Source organism: Ascaphus truei, chromosome 12 (genome assembly GCF_040206685.1).
Source record: "Ascaphus truei isolate aAscTru1 chromosome 12, aAscTru1.hap1, whole genome shotgun sequence".
Classification (NCBI taxonomy): domain Eukaryota; kingdom Metazoa; phylum Chordata; class Amphibia; order Anura; family Ascaphidae; genus Ascaphus; species Ascaphus truei.
The window spans coordinates 46,763,254-46,780,033 of record NC_134494.1 but is presented as its reverse complement, the minus strand read 5'-3'; the positions used below and the strand labels follow the sequence as shown (position 1 = coordinate 46,780,033).

At 48.2% G+C, this 16,780-nt stretch overlaps 1 protein-coding gene across 1 annotated transcript in view; it reads left to right on the top strand.

Moving 5' to 3' along the window:
• Positions 1-8,426, top strand: part of PPFIA1 (PPFI scaffold protein A1) — an 83,287-nt gene extending 74,861 nt beyond the window's left edge. The window contains 5 exon segments of the mRNA XM_075567622.1: positions 2,712-2,887; positions 3,043-3,111; positions 3,529-3,694; positions 6,295-6,365; positions 7,087-8,426. Coding sequence (XP_075423737.1) covers positions 2,712-2,887; positions 3,043-3,111; positions 3,529-3,694; positions 6,295-6,353 — 470 coding nt within the window. The 3' untranslated portion in view covers positions 6,354-6,365; positions 7,087-8,426.
• Positions 8,427-16,780: the final 8,354 nt, after the last annotated feature.

The following is a 16,780-nucleotide window of genomic DNA, read 5'->3' as shown; positions in this document are numbered from 1 at the left end:
GTGCGGGGAGAGAGAGAGAGAGAGAAAAAGAGAGTGCGGGGAGAGAGAGAGAGAGAGAAAAAGAGAGTGCGGGGAGAGAGAGAGAGAAAAAGAGAGTGCGGGGAGAGAGAGAAAGAGAAAAAGAGAGTGCGGGGAGAGAGAGAGAGAAAAAAGGAGAGAGAAGGAGACAGAGGGGGGAGAGAGAAAGAGAGAAGAGAGACCAGAGAGAGGGGAGATGGGGGAGACCAGAGACGGGGGAGACCAGAGAGAGAGAGGGGTAGGGGTGACTGACTGACCGGGGCAGAGGTGACTGACTGACCGGGGCAGAGGTGACTGACTGACCGGGGCAGGGGTGACTGACTGACCGGGGCAGGGGTGACTGACTGACCGGGGCAGGGGTGACTGACTGACCGGGGCAGGGGTGACTGACTGACCGGGGCAGGGGTGACTGACTGACCGGGGCAGGGGTGACTGACTGACTGACCGGGGCAGGGGTGACTGACTGACTGACCGGGGCAGGTGTGACTGACTGACTGACCGGGGCAGGTGTGACTGACTGACTGACTGACCGGGGCAGGTGTGACTGATTGACTGACTGACCGGGGCAGGTGTGACTGACTGACTGACTGACCGGGGCAGGTGTGACTGACTGACTGACCGGGGCAGGTGTGACTGACTGACTGACCGGGGCAGGGGTGACTGACTGACTGACCGGGGCAGGGGTGACTGACTGACTGACCGGGGCAGGGGTGACTGACTGACTGACCGGGGCAGGGGTGGGTGACTGATTGGGGGGGGTACCTCTGGTGTCACACATACTCCCATACACACATACACATTCTCCCATATATAAACACCCACACACACCCATATACACACACACACTCCCACATATACACACACACACTCCCACATATATACACACACACACCCACATATATATATACACACACTCCCACATATATATACACACACTCCCACATATATACACACTCCCAAATATATATACACACACTCCCACATATATATATATATACACACACACTCCCACATATATATATATATATACACACACTCCCACATATATATACACACACTCCCACATATATATACACACACTCCCACATATATATATACACACACACTCCCACATATATACACACACTCCCACATATATACACACACTCCCACATATATCCACACACTCCCACATATATCCACACACTCCCACATATATCCACACATATACACACACTCCCACACACACATATATACACACCACACCCATATATACACACCACACCCATATCTACACACACACACACACACACACACACACACACACACACACACACTCCCATATACACACACACATTCTCCCATGCCCACACACACTCACTCTCTACACACCTTTTGGAAAGGCCGCGACCAGCACCAGCACCACCACGCTCCCCCCCCCCCCCCCCCTCGCCCATCTCCTGCTCCGCGGGGACATGAGGGGGCATCCCCGCTCCCATCACCCGGCGCGCTCCCTGATGCTGGACCGGGGGGAAGCAGGGGGGGGGGAAGCGGGGACATGAGGGGGCATCCCCCGCTCCCATCACCTGGCGTGCTCCCTGATGCTGGACCGGGGGGAAGCGGGTGGGGGGGGGAAGCGGGAACATGAGGGGGCATCCCCCGCTCCCATCACCCGGCGCGCTCCCTGACGCGGGACCGGGGGGAAGCGGGGGGGGAAAGCGGGGACATGAGGGGGCATCCCCCGCTCCCATCACCCGGCGCGCTCCCTGACGCGGGACCTGGGGGAAGCGGGGACATGAGGGGCATCACCCGCAGCGCTCTCTGATACGGGACCGGGGGGAAGCGGGGGGGGGGGCGGGGGAAGCGCCAGGGAGGGGAGGGAGGTGGGGGAAGGCACAGATAATACTTACTGTGTCCTCCATCCTCCATGGGGAAAAGAATGGCTGCTCGTTGGGGGCTGGCTCATATAGAGCCTGGCCGCGCGCCCACAAAGCCTGGAGCGCTCCAATCAGCAGTTAGGTAGGGGGAGTTTTTTTTTTTTCCAGCCAGCGCGAGCAGGGAAAATTTAAAAAACACGTGTGCTGCTTGGGCCAATAGTTACTCGCCCGGGGGTTAAATCCACCCGCCCCGGGCGTGTAAATGTATAGGATTGTCGAACACTGTGTGTGTATATATATATATATATATATATATATATATATATATATATATATATATATATACATACATATACATATACATATACATATACAGATATACCGGCCAGCAAAGCAGATAATCGCTGCTGGGTCCACACAGACCCTCCTGGATACTACTAGTGTACTTAGCCATATAGACCCTGGCAACATTTTAACCATTACCGACTATATAATTAACCTAATTTGCCGTTTTAGTTTATAAAGCCCAACCTATTTTATATATTTGTTAATTAATACAAGCATTTTAATGAAATCATTTATATAATTCGAACTAGTCACTGAGGGCTCACAACTGGGATTCTTTCTCTATTTCTGTTACCTGATTTATTAGGATCGTTTTGGATAATAGTTTTTTGATCACCAGGCTGGATTTTATTTCTCTATTTTCCCTTGCTAGCGTTTATTACAGATTAGTAGATGAGTAGTTCTACTTTCCAGTTAAATGATATTAATTTGTGCATTATCCCTACACACCCTAATTATGTTCCCCTGTGTATCTCTTCCCCCTCCCCACAGACGTCCTTGTCTGGAGCAATGACAGACTGATCCACTGGGTGTTATGCATCGGACTTAAAGAATATGCAAACAACCTTCTAGAAAGTGGCGTTCACGGCGCTCTGCTCGCCTTAGATGAGACGTTTGATCACAACACGTTGGCTTTGTTATTACAAATCCCCACTCAGAACACGCAGGTAACTGAACGCGGCCCGATCCACGCAGGCAGCGCTGGTTTACGTGGAACAGCCGCCGGGTGGATTGCGGTCTGCGGCTGGAAAGGGTTTTTGGAGAATGGCGTCTGTCTGGCTGGATTCATTGTGATGAAGTCTGCGTCTGTGTTTGATTTCAGGCACGTGCGATGTTGGAAAGAGAGTTTAACAATCTTCTCATCAGAGGAACAGACAGAAGATTTGATGAAGTAATGTTTTTTTTTGTATTTTATTGTGTGAACAAAGATGTTTTCTATGTGATAAAAAGGTACTTCTAGTAAGGAAGAGATTACACCGGGCTCACACATTTATTGCATGAATACATACATTTCCACTGTAGGAAGCGCCTTTGTCTGGTTCTGCCATGGGCATTTTGTGGTATTCCATCCCAAGTCAATAGATCTCTTCGGCTATTTTGAAGATTAGGTATGTGGAGGTTCTCCAAGAAGAAAATGTTTTTGATAATTGGAGAAGAGTTGTGATATTTAGTGTTGCTTCGCACCTCCAGAAAAGGGACGTGTTCTGCCTGTGTAGGGACTCGGAACACATACACACACCTTGTATGCACACCTAGTGCTGTATGTGTTCGGGGAGCTTGCTGCTTGACGCTGTGCACTCATTTTCAGGATGACGATAAAGGCTTTAGACGGGCTCCATCATGGAGAAAGAAATTCCGACCAAAGGATGTGCGAGGTTTAAGTGCTGGTTCTTCCGAGACTCTCCCTGCCAACTTCAGGGTCAACTCCTCAATGTCTTCACCTTCTATGCAGCCAAAGAAAATGCAGATGGATGGTACGTCCACCGTATCTTCGGTTGCTTGTTTCATAATGCCCGTGCATGATAACATTGTGTCCGTTGCTTTGGTGCATGGTTGGCCCATATTCTTTAAGACCGGGCTCTTCAACTGGTACCCCAATAAGGCCCTTGATGTGGCCCTTGGATTCTCAGCTATTTAAGTCACTGGTATAACATTAGCATGAGCAAAGTGCAATTTTACACACAAAATGTAAATATATATGGTACAGATCCTTGCAAAATGTTGAAATATATAATTTTCAAGGCTTTAAATAAATGACATTACGATAAACATTTGGCCCTTCTAAATATTTTTGGATGTGGCCCGCGTTGAGGATCCCTCGGGTTGAGGATCCCTCGGGTTGAGGATCCCTCGGGTTGAGGATCCCTCGGGTTGAGGAGTCCTCGGGTTGAAGAGCCCTCGGGTTGAAGAGCCCTCGGGTTGAGGAGTCCTCGGGTTGAAGAGCCCTCGGGTTGAAGAGCCCTCGGGTTGAGGAGTCCTCGGGTTGAGGAGTCCTCGGGTTGAGGAGCCCTCGGGTTGAGGAGCCCTCGGCTTGAGGAGCCCTCGGGTTGAGGAGTCCTCGGGTTGAGGAGCCCTCGGGTTGAGGAGTCCTCGGGTTGAGGAGTCCTCGGGTTGAGGAGTCCTCGGGTTGAGGAGTCCTCGGGTTGAGGAGTCCTCGGGTTGAGGAGTCCTCGGGTTGAGGAGCCCTCGGGTTGAGGAGCCCTCGGGTTGAGGAGCCCTCGGGTTGAGGAGCCCGGGTGTGGGATACTGCTTGCTGAGTGTCTTCTGGTTACTCTTACCTGTTTGCCTGACTTGTCTTCCATTACAATATCTACTTGTTTTAACCCCTTCGTTGCTCACGACTATTGTTTTTAGTACAATTTGCACATAGAGTATGTTGTGGGGGAGTGTGGTGTGGGAGAGCCCCGGCGGGGGAGTATGGTGTGGGGGAGTATGTTGTGGGGGAGCCCCGGCGGGTGAGTGTGGTGTGGGAGAGCCCCGGCGGGGGAGTGTGGTGTGGGAGAGCCCCGGCGGGGGAGTGTGGTGTGGGAGAGCCCCGGCGGGGGAGCGTGGTGTGGGAGAGCGCCGGCAGGTGAGTATGGTGTGGGAGAGCCCCAGCGCGGGAGTATGGTGTGGGAGAGCCCTGGCCGGGGGAGTATGGTGTGGGAGAGCCCTGGCGGGGGAGTGTGGTGTGGGGGAGTATGGTGTGGAGGAGTATGGTGTGGGAGAGCCCCGGCGGGGGAGTGTGGTGTGGGAGAGCCCCGGCGGGGGAGTATGGTGTGGGAGAGCCCCGGCGGGGGAGTATGGTGTGGGGGAGCCCCGGCGGGGGAGTATGGTGTGGGAGAGCCCCGGCGGGGGAGTGTGGTGTGGGAGAGCCCCGACGGGGGAGTATGGAGTGGGAGAGCCCCGGCGGGGGAGTATGGTGTGGGAGAGCCCTGGCGGGGGAGTATGGTGTGGGAGAGCCCCGGCGTGGGAGTGTGGTGTGGGAGAGCCCCGGCGGGGGAGTGTGGTGTGGGAGAGCCCTGGCGGGGGAGTATGGTGTGGGAGAGCCCCGGCGGGGGAGTATGGTGTGGGGGAGCCCCGGCGGGGGAGTATGGTGTGGGAGAGCCCCTGCGGGGGAATGTGGTGTGGGAGAGCCCCGGCGGGGGAGTAGGGTGTGGGAGTATGGTGTGGGAGAGCCCCGGCGTGGGAGTATGGTGTGGGAGAGCCCCGGCGTGGGAGTATGGTGTGGGAGAGCCCCGGCGTGGGAGTATGGTGTGGGAAAGCCCTGGCCGGGGGAGTATGGTGTGGGAGAGCCCCGGCGGGGGAGTATGGTGTGGGAGAGCCCCGGCGGGGGAGTATGGTGTGGGAGAGCCCCGGCGGGGGAGTATGGTGTGGGAGAGCCCCGGCGGGGGAGTATGGTGTGGGAGAGCCCCGGCGGGGGAGTATGGTGTGGGAGAGCCCCGGCGGGGGAGTAGGGTGTGGGAGAGCCCCGGCGGGGGAGTGTGGTGTGGGAGAGCCCCGGCGGGGGAATATGGTGTGGGAGAGCCCCGGCGCGGGAGTATGGTGTGGGAGAGCCCCGGCGGGGGAGTATGGTGTGGGAGAGCCCCGGCGGGGGAATATGGTGTGGGAGAGCCCCGGCGCGGGAGTATGGTGTGGGAGAGCCCTGCCGGGGGGTGGACGGGGGGTAGTGCTGTATGAGAGACCTGGGGGGGGGGGGAGTAGGGTGGAAGAGGCCGGTTTAGAAATCTGCATTCTGATTGGCTGGAAACATGGCAGACCTATAATACGGAACCTGCTTTTACCATTGTGTTCTGAATGAGATGTAAGCTTCCTGCTGTATATGTGCTACATGTATCAATGTTTATGTAATTGGTGTGGGAGAGTCCTCCCTATGTGCGCGTACGGGCTTAAGAAAATCATATGAAATATGATTCTACTTTAGTGTGGATGCGTTTTCTATATAGTGCGCTGACCATTGACTATAGGCAGCTTTGGGAATGTCCCATGCTAATGCAGTGCGCTTGTGTGTGTTTAATGTAACAGCGTTCCTATGAAGAGTGAATTAACACTAACTGCACGCCGTGTTCTGCATGTCTCCTGTGGTTATTAATAGGCAATGTGTCTGGAATACAAAGACTGGACTCAGCCACAGTTAGGACATATTCCTGTTAATGCCGCCTGTTGGTAAGTGACCACTCTTATACTTAAAGGTTAATGAAAAAGGGTGCGCAAAGTAATGACACACAGCACTTCCTGGGGTTACCCGTTACTGCTCCGGGCCCCTCTGCAAAGTGCAGGACCGACATTTCTACTGGAACACATTCATTGTTGGATGTGATATTTTAATGGTTCTCTATAGGTGTAGTTCATACACTGTATAGATCTTTCCCATCGCTCGGCAATGACCAGGACTTGAGAGTTAAACCAGACGGCACACCGAGAATAAGCAAGGCAGGGAGTGGGTGCGTTTTCTGCTCCGCGGCCCGGAGGAGACTTTCATTCTGTACATCAGCTCATTTTGAGGCTTCTGTCACATGAATGGGTTGTAAACGGCACCAAGTGATGTCAACAGATGCACTGCTTATGTAAGGTACTGGAAGCAGCCACAGGACACAATGCCAATGTCCAGCCATCAGGAACAGCACCACCAGCTCTGCTGACGCATGTTACTGAGCCGTGTGCCCCTGCTGAGCAGACATTGGCAGCACCTGATGAAGCGATGGGCTATTGGAGTCGTTTCTCTGTTGGTAAATGCAGTGTAAATTGTGTGTTGAGTTCAGCTTTTTCCTGTCCTATAAAATGTCTCAGAGGAGCCTGCAGCAAAATTAAGTTACAGACTCCTCCATTGTTATAAAGACCGCCTGTGTACCTGCCCCGTCTAACTGCCCTTTTCTCTTCCTTGCAGTTTACCCACATTACTTCTACAGATAATTATGCAACGTTTGAATCCAACTTGATTCCACATTTCCAGAACTGGGAGAGTTCTCACCACGAAATCAGTTCTTGAGACACTTTGAGATATTTTATTACAGAGTTTTTAATTGGCAAGTAAAATGATAGCTACCATAGAGAGAATATTTTAGAATTTACTGTTTGTTGTATCTCAGAAAGCCCCCGTGACACTTCATGCCATTTCCCTCCCCCCCCCCATGTGCATTTAATTCACAGTATTTTTGTTGTTCATCCTTCTTGTCGCGGGCTTTCCATGCGAATGTACTGTAACTCCGTCTCAGCCCCGGACTGTCACCAGGAGGACTTTGTAAATGATTCTACTATAGTAATTTATGGATGTATTTCATAATGAACCGAACCTGAGGACAAAAGGTTTTTATTATATTTGTACAGTCTTGGAACACCAAGAAAGATGTATATTGTCACAGGTATTAACTGGTTCAAGATTGCAAAGATTTTCCACCCTTTCAGTCCTGTTTTGCAGTCCTTAAATAATCCCTAGAATGGATTTCCTTAAAAAAGTCTAACACACGTTCTTATTAATAAGCCTAATTGGACATTGGGGGGTAGGGGGGACTTTTATCATTTCTGAACTGGTTGACCCTTGTTTTAATAAAAGCCATAAAACGGAGCATTTTCTGGACGAGAGAAAACATATTTTAATGTTGTATTCCAGACAGGAGCAGATCCCCACTTTGTGAGTGCTTGAAGCGGTTCTGTTGACTCCTCCTTGCCCGAGTGGTTCTGTAGTACATTGTACAATGTCTTACTGGCCTTTGCAGTAGTTTAGGAGCTTTGATAAGGACCAATCTCATCTCTCCTGTCAGATATCACCGTGCGACCTGTTTTTATACAAGGCCTTATCTTTTTCTTTAAATTATGTTGTTATGTTTATACGTGTTTTGAAGAATACAATCAGGACATATACAGTATGGATTGTGATTATATATTGCTCTTTCTGACATCCGGTTAAAGAAAAGATTTCCTTAAATGTGGCATATTTAGATTTTAAAAAAACATAAAAAGCCGCAGATCTGTTCCGATCCGGGTGTATTATTTATTATATGTAACGTTATATAAACGATGTCTCTTATGTTTCAACTTTTAATTTTCATGTACAAATTGGATTCGTTGTTACGTTTTTCTAATCCTTTTTTGTGTACTTGCTGATTATGTAACAAGGTATGTACAGTCTGTGTACTTTTGAACTATTTTTATCACAGTATTATTTATTGCTTTCTTTCAATAAAATACTGAAGCATTTTCCACTGCCAATAAAACGGTGCGGAAACATTTGTCATTTGTATGTCTGGCAGAGACTTGAGTTGGTGGACACGCAAGTCCAACCCTATGGTAATGGCGGGATGTGGTTCTTAGCGGGCTTGACCTTGGATGCAAGACATTGGTTCCTTCCCATTACAACCACTGACATGACGCCCTTAAGCCCGTCATTACCTTTGTCCATGAAAGGGTTGATAATTTTCTACGTTTCTCCCATCATTAATGGGTAAGATTCCTCTAACAGTCCAAAGGTGTATATGAAGGGAGAGAAGACAAAAACGGTGTAGTGTAGTATCGTAAAGTATTAGTGCAAGTTAGAGATTGGTATGGACGTGCACTCACATTCGTTTCTTGTTAGTGCAGCTCTCAAGGGGCTAATGGTGGGTCTTCTCCCCTCTCTTGTCTCTCTTCTCTCTCTCGTCTCTCTCCTTCCCCCCTCTCCTCTCTCTTCTTCCCCCCCTCTCCTCTCTCTTCCTCCCCCCTCTCCTGTCTCTTCCTCCCTCTCTTCTTCTCCCATATCCTCTCTTCTTCTCCCATATCCTCTCTTCTTCTCCCATATCCTCTCTTCTTCTCCCATATCCTCTCTTCTTCTCCCATATCCTCTCTTCTTCTCCCATATCCTCTCTTCTTCTCCCATATCCTCTCTTCTTCTCCCATATCCTCTCTTCTTCTCCCATATCCTCTCTTCTTCTCCCCTCTCCTCCCTCTCTTCTCTCCCTCATCTCTCCTTCTCCCCCTCATCTCTCATCTCTCCGTCTTCCCCCTCATCTCTCCTTCTCCCCCTCATTGCTCATCTTCCCCCCCTCATCTCTCGTCTTCCCCCCTCTCATGTCTCTCCTTCTCCCCCCTTATCTCTTCTTTCCCCCCTTTTCCTCCTCCCTTATCGCTCTTTTCCTCCTCATCTCTTTTTTCCTTCTCCCTTTATTTTTCCTCCCCCCTTCATCTCTCTTCTTCCCTCCCCTCATCTCTCTTCATCCCTCCCCCATCTCTCTTCATCCCTCCCCTCATCTCTCTTCTGTCTCCCCCTCCCCCCATCTCTCTTCTGTCCCCCCATCTCTCTTCTGTCTCCCCCTCCGCCCATCTCTCTTCTGTCTCCCCCTCCGCCCATCTCTCTTCTGTCTCCCCCTCCGCCCATCTCTCTTCTGTCTCCCCCTCCGCCCATCTCTCTTCTGTCTCCCCCTCCCCCATCTCTCTTCATCCCTCCCCCCATCTCTCTTCATCCCTCCCCTCATCTGTCTCCCCCTCCCCCATCTCTCTTCTGTCTCCCCCTCCCCCCATCTCTCTTCTGTCTCCCCCTCCCCCATCTCTCTTCTGTCTCCCCCTCCCCCCATCTCTCTTCTGTCTCCCCCTCCCCCATCTCTCTTCTGTCTCCCCCTCCCCCCATCGCTCTTCTGTCTCCCCCTCCCCCTTTTCATGTCTCCCCCTCTTCATCTGTCTCTCCCTCCCCCTCCTCATCTGTCTCCCCCTCCCCCCCTCATCTGTCTCCCCCCTCTTCATCTGTCTCTCCCTCCCCCTCCTCATCTGTCTCCCCCTCCCCCCCTCATCTGTCTCCCCCTCATCTGTCTCCCCCTCCCCCCCTCATCTGTCTCCCCCTCCCCCCCTCATCTGTCTCCCCCTCCCCCCCTCATCTGTCTCCCCCTCCCCCTCTCATCTGTCTCCCCCTCTCCCCCCTCTCATCTGTCTCCCCCTCATCTGTCTCCTCCTCTCCCCCCCCTCATCTGTCTCCTACTTCCCCCTCCTCTGTCTCCTCCTTCCCCCCATCTGTCTCCTCCTTCCCCTCCCTCACCTGTCTCCTTCCCCCTCATGTCTCCTCCTTTCCCCCTCTTCATCTGTCTCTTTGTCCCCTACCCCATTACTCTTCCTTCAACCCCATAATCTCTCTACCTCCCATCACTTTAATACCTTGATGTCCCCAATTCTTTCTGCCTCCCTCTCCAGCTAAAGTGCCCGGCTTCGCTATGAGTTGCAGCACTCTGAAGTCATAAAGCCTGGCTTCGCAGGGGTCTCCCTCTCTCCCACCTCCCTTGCCTCATCTCTTCTCACTCCTCTCCTTTTAATACCTTTTTATGAGGTCCCCAATTCTTTCCGCCTCTCCAGCATTCTTCTTTCTCCTCACGTGTCGACTGACCTCCTCTCTTTCTTTGTCTGCTTTCTGTATAAACTTTAAAGCTATCTGACACTCCTTATCTGCCACCAGGCTATGTGCATTCTCATGTGACGTGCCAGATACTCTATATACTTTCATAGCCGACCTGGTACAACAACCACTGGCTGGCTTGCTTGTCAGAGGAATGTTAATAACTCAATCGAATTAACGCATTTCAATGAAAATAATGTTTGAGGTACACATCCCTTGGGTCCCCTTAATATGCATGCAAGTTTTCAGGTCTCTAGGTTTCACGCTCTTCATGCTGTGGTCCTGACAGACCTTCTATTATTATTACTACCTGGCGTTGCATGGGTTACAGTAATACAAATGACTAATAATAAATGGTGTGTGGGTGTTCAGTAATTACCCTATTTTACTTGTGTGACACAGCCCTGAAACCCTGAGCTGGTTAGTGGATTGAGATGGTTACTTTTTATTTATTTTTCTATTTTTTTTTCTCGAATCCGGCAGTTCTTTTGATCTGCAGATCTCTCTCGCGTGAGAGTGTCCCCCCCAAATAAATTAGGGAAATGGAGCTGTGCTGAAAAAGGAGCACACCTCAGTGATATGCTAATAGCTATGCAAAGTACAGTATATTTAAATGAGTGCCATCCCACACTTTATAAAATAATTTCCATACCAACTATATAGATTTCAGAAAAAGCTTAAGGTGCCACCCTAATGACTGGAATGGTGTCAGACCCAACAGGACTAGAACCAGCCGAGAGGGAGTATTACTGTCAAATCCTACTTTTGAGCTGCTTGCTGCTCACACATCTAGCTAATATAGCTCTTAGCTTATCTCAGGTGTGCTCTCAAGGAACATTAAACCAGGAAGTGGAAGTGGTCTGCTTTTAAAGGAAGCCAGAGAGAGGAAGCTACTAAAGGTATATGCACTCATTTTGGTGCTACGTGACGGATATACACAGAAATGGCTACGGTATAACAGAACAGGGCCAAAAATATTCACTGTTCCATCTGCCAGAGACACACTGCATTTAAATCATTTATTTTACAATAAATAAAACTACAGGAAGTTATTCTACTTGCTTCCCCACAGCACACAAAGTGTTATTGGTTTGACAAGTCTAAGGTCCTTTAGGAATGGGGTGTGGTGTCAGACCCAACAGGAAACAGAAGTTCAACCCACACAATCTATGTTATTCAGAACAACAGCTCTAGCAGTGTGAGCTAAACCAGCTGATGGGCTGCAGTGCACATTGTCTACTAACCAGCATTCCTCCAAGGGATATCTATTTGGTTGATTGTGCTTGAAGTGCTTTCCAGGTGACAAATACAAAGTAATGATTATACTAAGGGCTGTGAGTTACTGAGACCAGGTGACATGAAATACAAGATGAACAGAACATGGGCAATACCTACCTGTAACTGGGTTAGAAGAAAAATCGTAGCACCTCTAGGTGCTGTATGGCAGGAGGTGCGCAAACATGCCCCCGTGCATGCTGTAACCCCCTCCCTTTACCTTGGCTCCGGCATCAAATGGCTTCCCATTGGTGCGCGACCCCGTGTTGCCATGACGACACTCGCTGTAAGGGGAAGTTGCCGAGGCCTTGCGCGGTCCCCGGCACTTAATTTAAATGCCTTGGGGAAGAGCGCGGGGCCTCTGTAACCGCCACGTCTCCTGCCCACCCCCGTTTGCGCACCCCTGCACTAGGGATTACACAGTTATAACTGCGGGTTGACAAGCAAGCACTATATTATTATTATTATTGGTAGATGAATATTCTTGGGACTATCTGGATGTTATACATTTTCATCTTATGAGGACCAGATCTGTGCAATCTCGTTTATATAGATTGTATCAGGAGGCATTTAATATCCTTCTGCTGTACCCACCATCTATTTAAGCGGATAGGGTGTCTTTCAGGGCGACTGCGCCTCTGAAAAAGCCAACGTGTGATTGAATGCATTTTGATTTGTCAATCTGCGTTATCAAACCAACAAGCTCTAAAATCAGGAGTTTATTGTTCGGCAGATATAACTATACAGGCGTCATTCGTTGCTTATCATTTTGCTTAAATTACAACCAAGTACTAGGTCTCACTACCAGGACCAGTACAGATTGTGGTTTGATCACCCTCAGATCTTGTGCTTTTTATCATTCTTTTCTTTTATTATTCACTTCGTTCTGTCTCTTAATAAATGTATAACTTTTTAACTCACTTATGTTAACACAGTACATCAAATATGTATGTGTTATGTGCTGGAGGAGTTGTGACCAGATTGGCGGTCTTGTACTCATCTTGTGGCTCTGCCCCAGAGATTCATAGGTATTGGAAGCTAGCACAAAGTTTGATAGAAGAGGTAACAGCAATTACAATTCCACGAGACCCATTAATTATAGTTCTAGGCAAGCCAATAGAGGATATTGATCGCAATAATAAAAAACTGATTTCTCATATCCCAACGGCGCGGGAGATGTTTGATCTCAGTATATCGGAAGAATCGGAATACTCCCCCAAAATGTATGACTGAGATGAGAATAACCGAGGTTATGAGGATGGAGGGGCGGACAGCCGTCCTGCGCCATAGAAGGAGATCCTTTTTTAAGATTTGGGAGCCTTGGATAAATGTTTAATTCTCTGAAGTTTTAGAATATGGATTTAAAAAAAAAAAAAAAAAATTGTAAATGTCATCTAAATAAATCCAATGAGAAATGCCAGGTAGTGGTTGGTTGTTAAAAAGTGGTCCCCTAGAGCCTTTCAATTTTAATTTGTATGCAGAAGTGTAGAGTTTAATCCACGATGTTGACTGGTAGTTGAAGATATTATGCTGTTTTTGTGTATCTTGAAAAAATAAGCCAGTATTTTGCTATTGATGAGATGGGTCCACTTTTATGTCCCCCCTCCTTTTTTTTTTTTTTATTTCTGTACCCTGTAACCTTATTGAAAACTCCATAAAACTATTTGTACAAAAAAAAAATGTAGTTGTCCGTTGTGTTCCTGTATTCTATATGTATTTAAAAAGTTACTTTGTCCAGGTCATTATACATCTCTAAGGGGTATTTTACCCCACTTGGAGTATTAGGAGTACTTGAGCAAAGGAATGGAAGCAGGCACACGGTCTTACTAAAGGTGCAGTTTATTGTGCCACCAAAGGTCCAACGTTTCGGCAATAGATTGCCTTTATCAAGGAGAGGGCTCTCATTCCTTTGCTCAAGTACCTCTGGGATGTCTGGACCTCCCTGGATACAGCGCACCGGCAGATAAGTTACCCCCCTCCAGCACCTACCAGCGGTGTGCATGTGCTTCTACATATGACTGTATTTAGGAGTACCCCTCATCTAAAGGATCGCCCCATCCCAATTTCTAAGTTAACAGGTCTTTTTCATGTTACTGGGTTTGGACAGATCCAATGTGGTAATTCATCCTTCAAATAGAGTAAATGAGAATTTTAGTCAGGTAGTGTTAGGACCTGCTAATGGTCATTCCTTGATCTGGCTTGCAGGCTTATAACGCTTTGGCCAAAGGGTTTAACTAAATGACCCTTTTTCAATAGAATATAAAGTATTTCACTGTATTTTTGTCATATTGGATGTAGCATTAGGCTTTACTGTCTTTCGTTGTATACTAAATTTTATATGCCTGACTGATGTACCGGACTGAAATGATGCTGTAACCAGATATTTTCTATTGTCTCTGATTAAATTGAGGACAGAACCGGGCCGGGGACTATTTGATATATATTGAAAGGTGGGACATTCATTTGCACCCATTTAATGAAGAAAATCTTCATTTGGCGAACTAGCAATACGAATCTTTAGAGGGTCGCTTGTAGGGATATCTATCTCTGATTACAGTCAATGGAGAATTTGAATAACTCCGCCCGGATCGTCACGCATGAAATCCGCATGTGGATTTTGGTGAACAGATTTCTGCAAAATAATCAGCGGAATTTCAGGAACCTAATCTTGATCATTTTGTCCATCTCCTGGCTGCAGCCATCTTCCCCTCCCTCCCCCTCTTGCCTTTTCGCTCTACCCCATTCCCCCTTCTCTCTCTCTTCCCTCATTCTCTCTCCCCCTCCCCATCCCATTATCTCTCCCCCCATCTCTCCTCTTTCCTGTTCTCTCTCCCTCCCCCCCTCCTCTCGCTCACCCCTACAGACAAGGTATGTGTGTTTGTCTTTCTCCCCTCCTCTCCCCCTACCCACTCCTCTCTCCTCCCTACTCTCTTCACCCTTTCTCCCCCTCCCCCCTTTTCTCAATCCCTCCTCCCTTTTCTCAATCCCTCCCCATTCCCTCTACAGGCAGCCTTTATGTGTCTGTCTGTCTCCCTCCCTCACCTGCTTCTCTCTCCCCAAATCCTCCCTCTCCCCTCTTATTTTTTTTTTGCCAGTTGTACTGATTGTGTTGGGACTCCCAAGCAACAAATGTAATAAGAACCAGGCATATTATTAAACTTTGTTTTAACTGAATTAGATTGTTTTTGTCATGGACTCCTCCGGATTATTTTTAAAACCATGTCCAATCGCACTGAAGCTAATCTCTGTAGTTGGTGATATCCAGGTTGTCCGACCCTTTATTGTTCAGGAACATTTTGTTTGTTTTCAACAAATATAACAGCCTAATATGTTCTGGTCAGTTGAGATGGAACCTATGTGACAAATTGTTTACAAGCCAAATATTAAAAGAAACCGATAAGTGTACTGGAGGGGGGAGATGCCGATCTGAGTACCCTGCCTAACACCCGCTGAGAGGTAAACTCTGGAACCATCCCCAAGGATTAGCCATATTTGTACTTTTCCCGGATATGGGAGCGCCCCAATGCCCAGAACATTGCCATGATCGCCATTAGGACCTCCCCTTTCCAAAGGCTGCTTCCTGGTCTTATAAATATCCAGCCTGGCTAATGCCAGGAGCAGGTTGGTGCACCGTGGAGCACTCTCCCAGCAGCTGCTTCCTGGCATGGAACTGTGAGCTCATTCTGAATTCCTGTGGCAGAGCTAGGATAGGAATGGGATCTGCTTTCTGAATCCCAAGCCGTAACAGCGGAAAATGAATAGTTTAAGTCCCCTATAATATATATATATATATATATATATATATATATATATATATAAAAAAAAAAAACAGGGTTAACCCATTACACGGGGTGTGTGTGTGTGTATGTATGTATATATATATATATATATATATATAATATAATATATATACACATCAAAAACACATTTTATTAATTAGATGTCACAAAACAGAATAAAAGATAGCACAGAAAATTTAAAAACATGGCATAGATCCCCTGTGCGAGGGCCAAAGCAGTATGCTGGCTAACATGCCTGTGATATCGTAAAGAAACACTGTATGAAGCCGGATGGATAGATGCAAGCTACTCCAAACTAAAATACAAATCCCAGAAGAAAAGTCAAACTTCTCAAGGAAAACAGCAAACAATGCTACTATGTAGCAGATAGAAAGTATCTGAGGGTTAATGACCCTTACAAACAAGAGGTGTGGAAAAACTGGAACTAAAACATCACAAAAAATTCAATCTCATGTAGTGTCATGGAAATGATAAAATATTGATGGTAATGCCCAGACAGGCTCACATAGCAGTGCAGAAAGCCAGTCCTATTAGTAGAGAGATAGCAAGTAATGTTGATCCAGATTCAGTAAACACACAGTCCTGAAGTGTATATAGATGCTATCTCTCAAAATATATATATATATATATATATATATATATATATATATATATATAATTACATTACAGTGCCCATTACACTAATATATATATACACAAAAGAAAAACCAGCTCTCAATAATGGAACATATATGATATCACATGAATAAAGTGAGTGCTGTAGTGCAAGTGCAGCTATATTCGCATGGCACCGGACGGCTGCTCAGCCAGGATACACCGCAGACACCGCACTCACGGGAAGTTTGGTGACACGGGTGTATTCAGTGAATAAGGGGTTACATCAAAGACCGACACAAACATATATATTTGGGAATATTGGATGGAAGGGGACACGGACATTTATACACCCAGGGGACTGCAGCCACCCCCCGACCCCCACCCAGGGGGCTACCGCCGACCCCCGGCTGCAGCAACCCCCCGACCCCCACCCAGGGGCCTGCAGCAACCCCCCGACCCCCACCCCCACCCAGGGGCCTGCAGCAACCCCCCAGCTCTTTATAGCTCTGTGTCACGTGACGGCCTCTTTCCATGTGGAATCAGCAGGCAGGATCGGC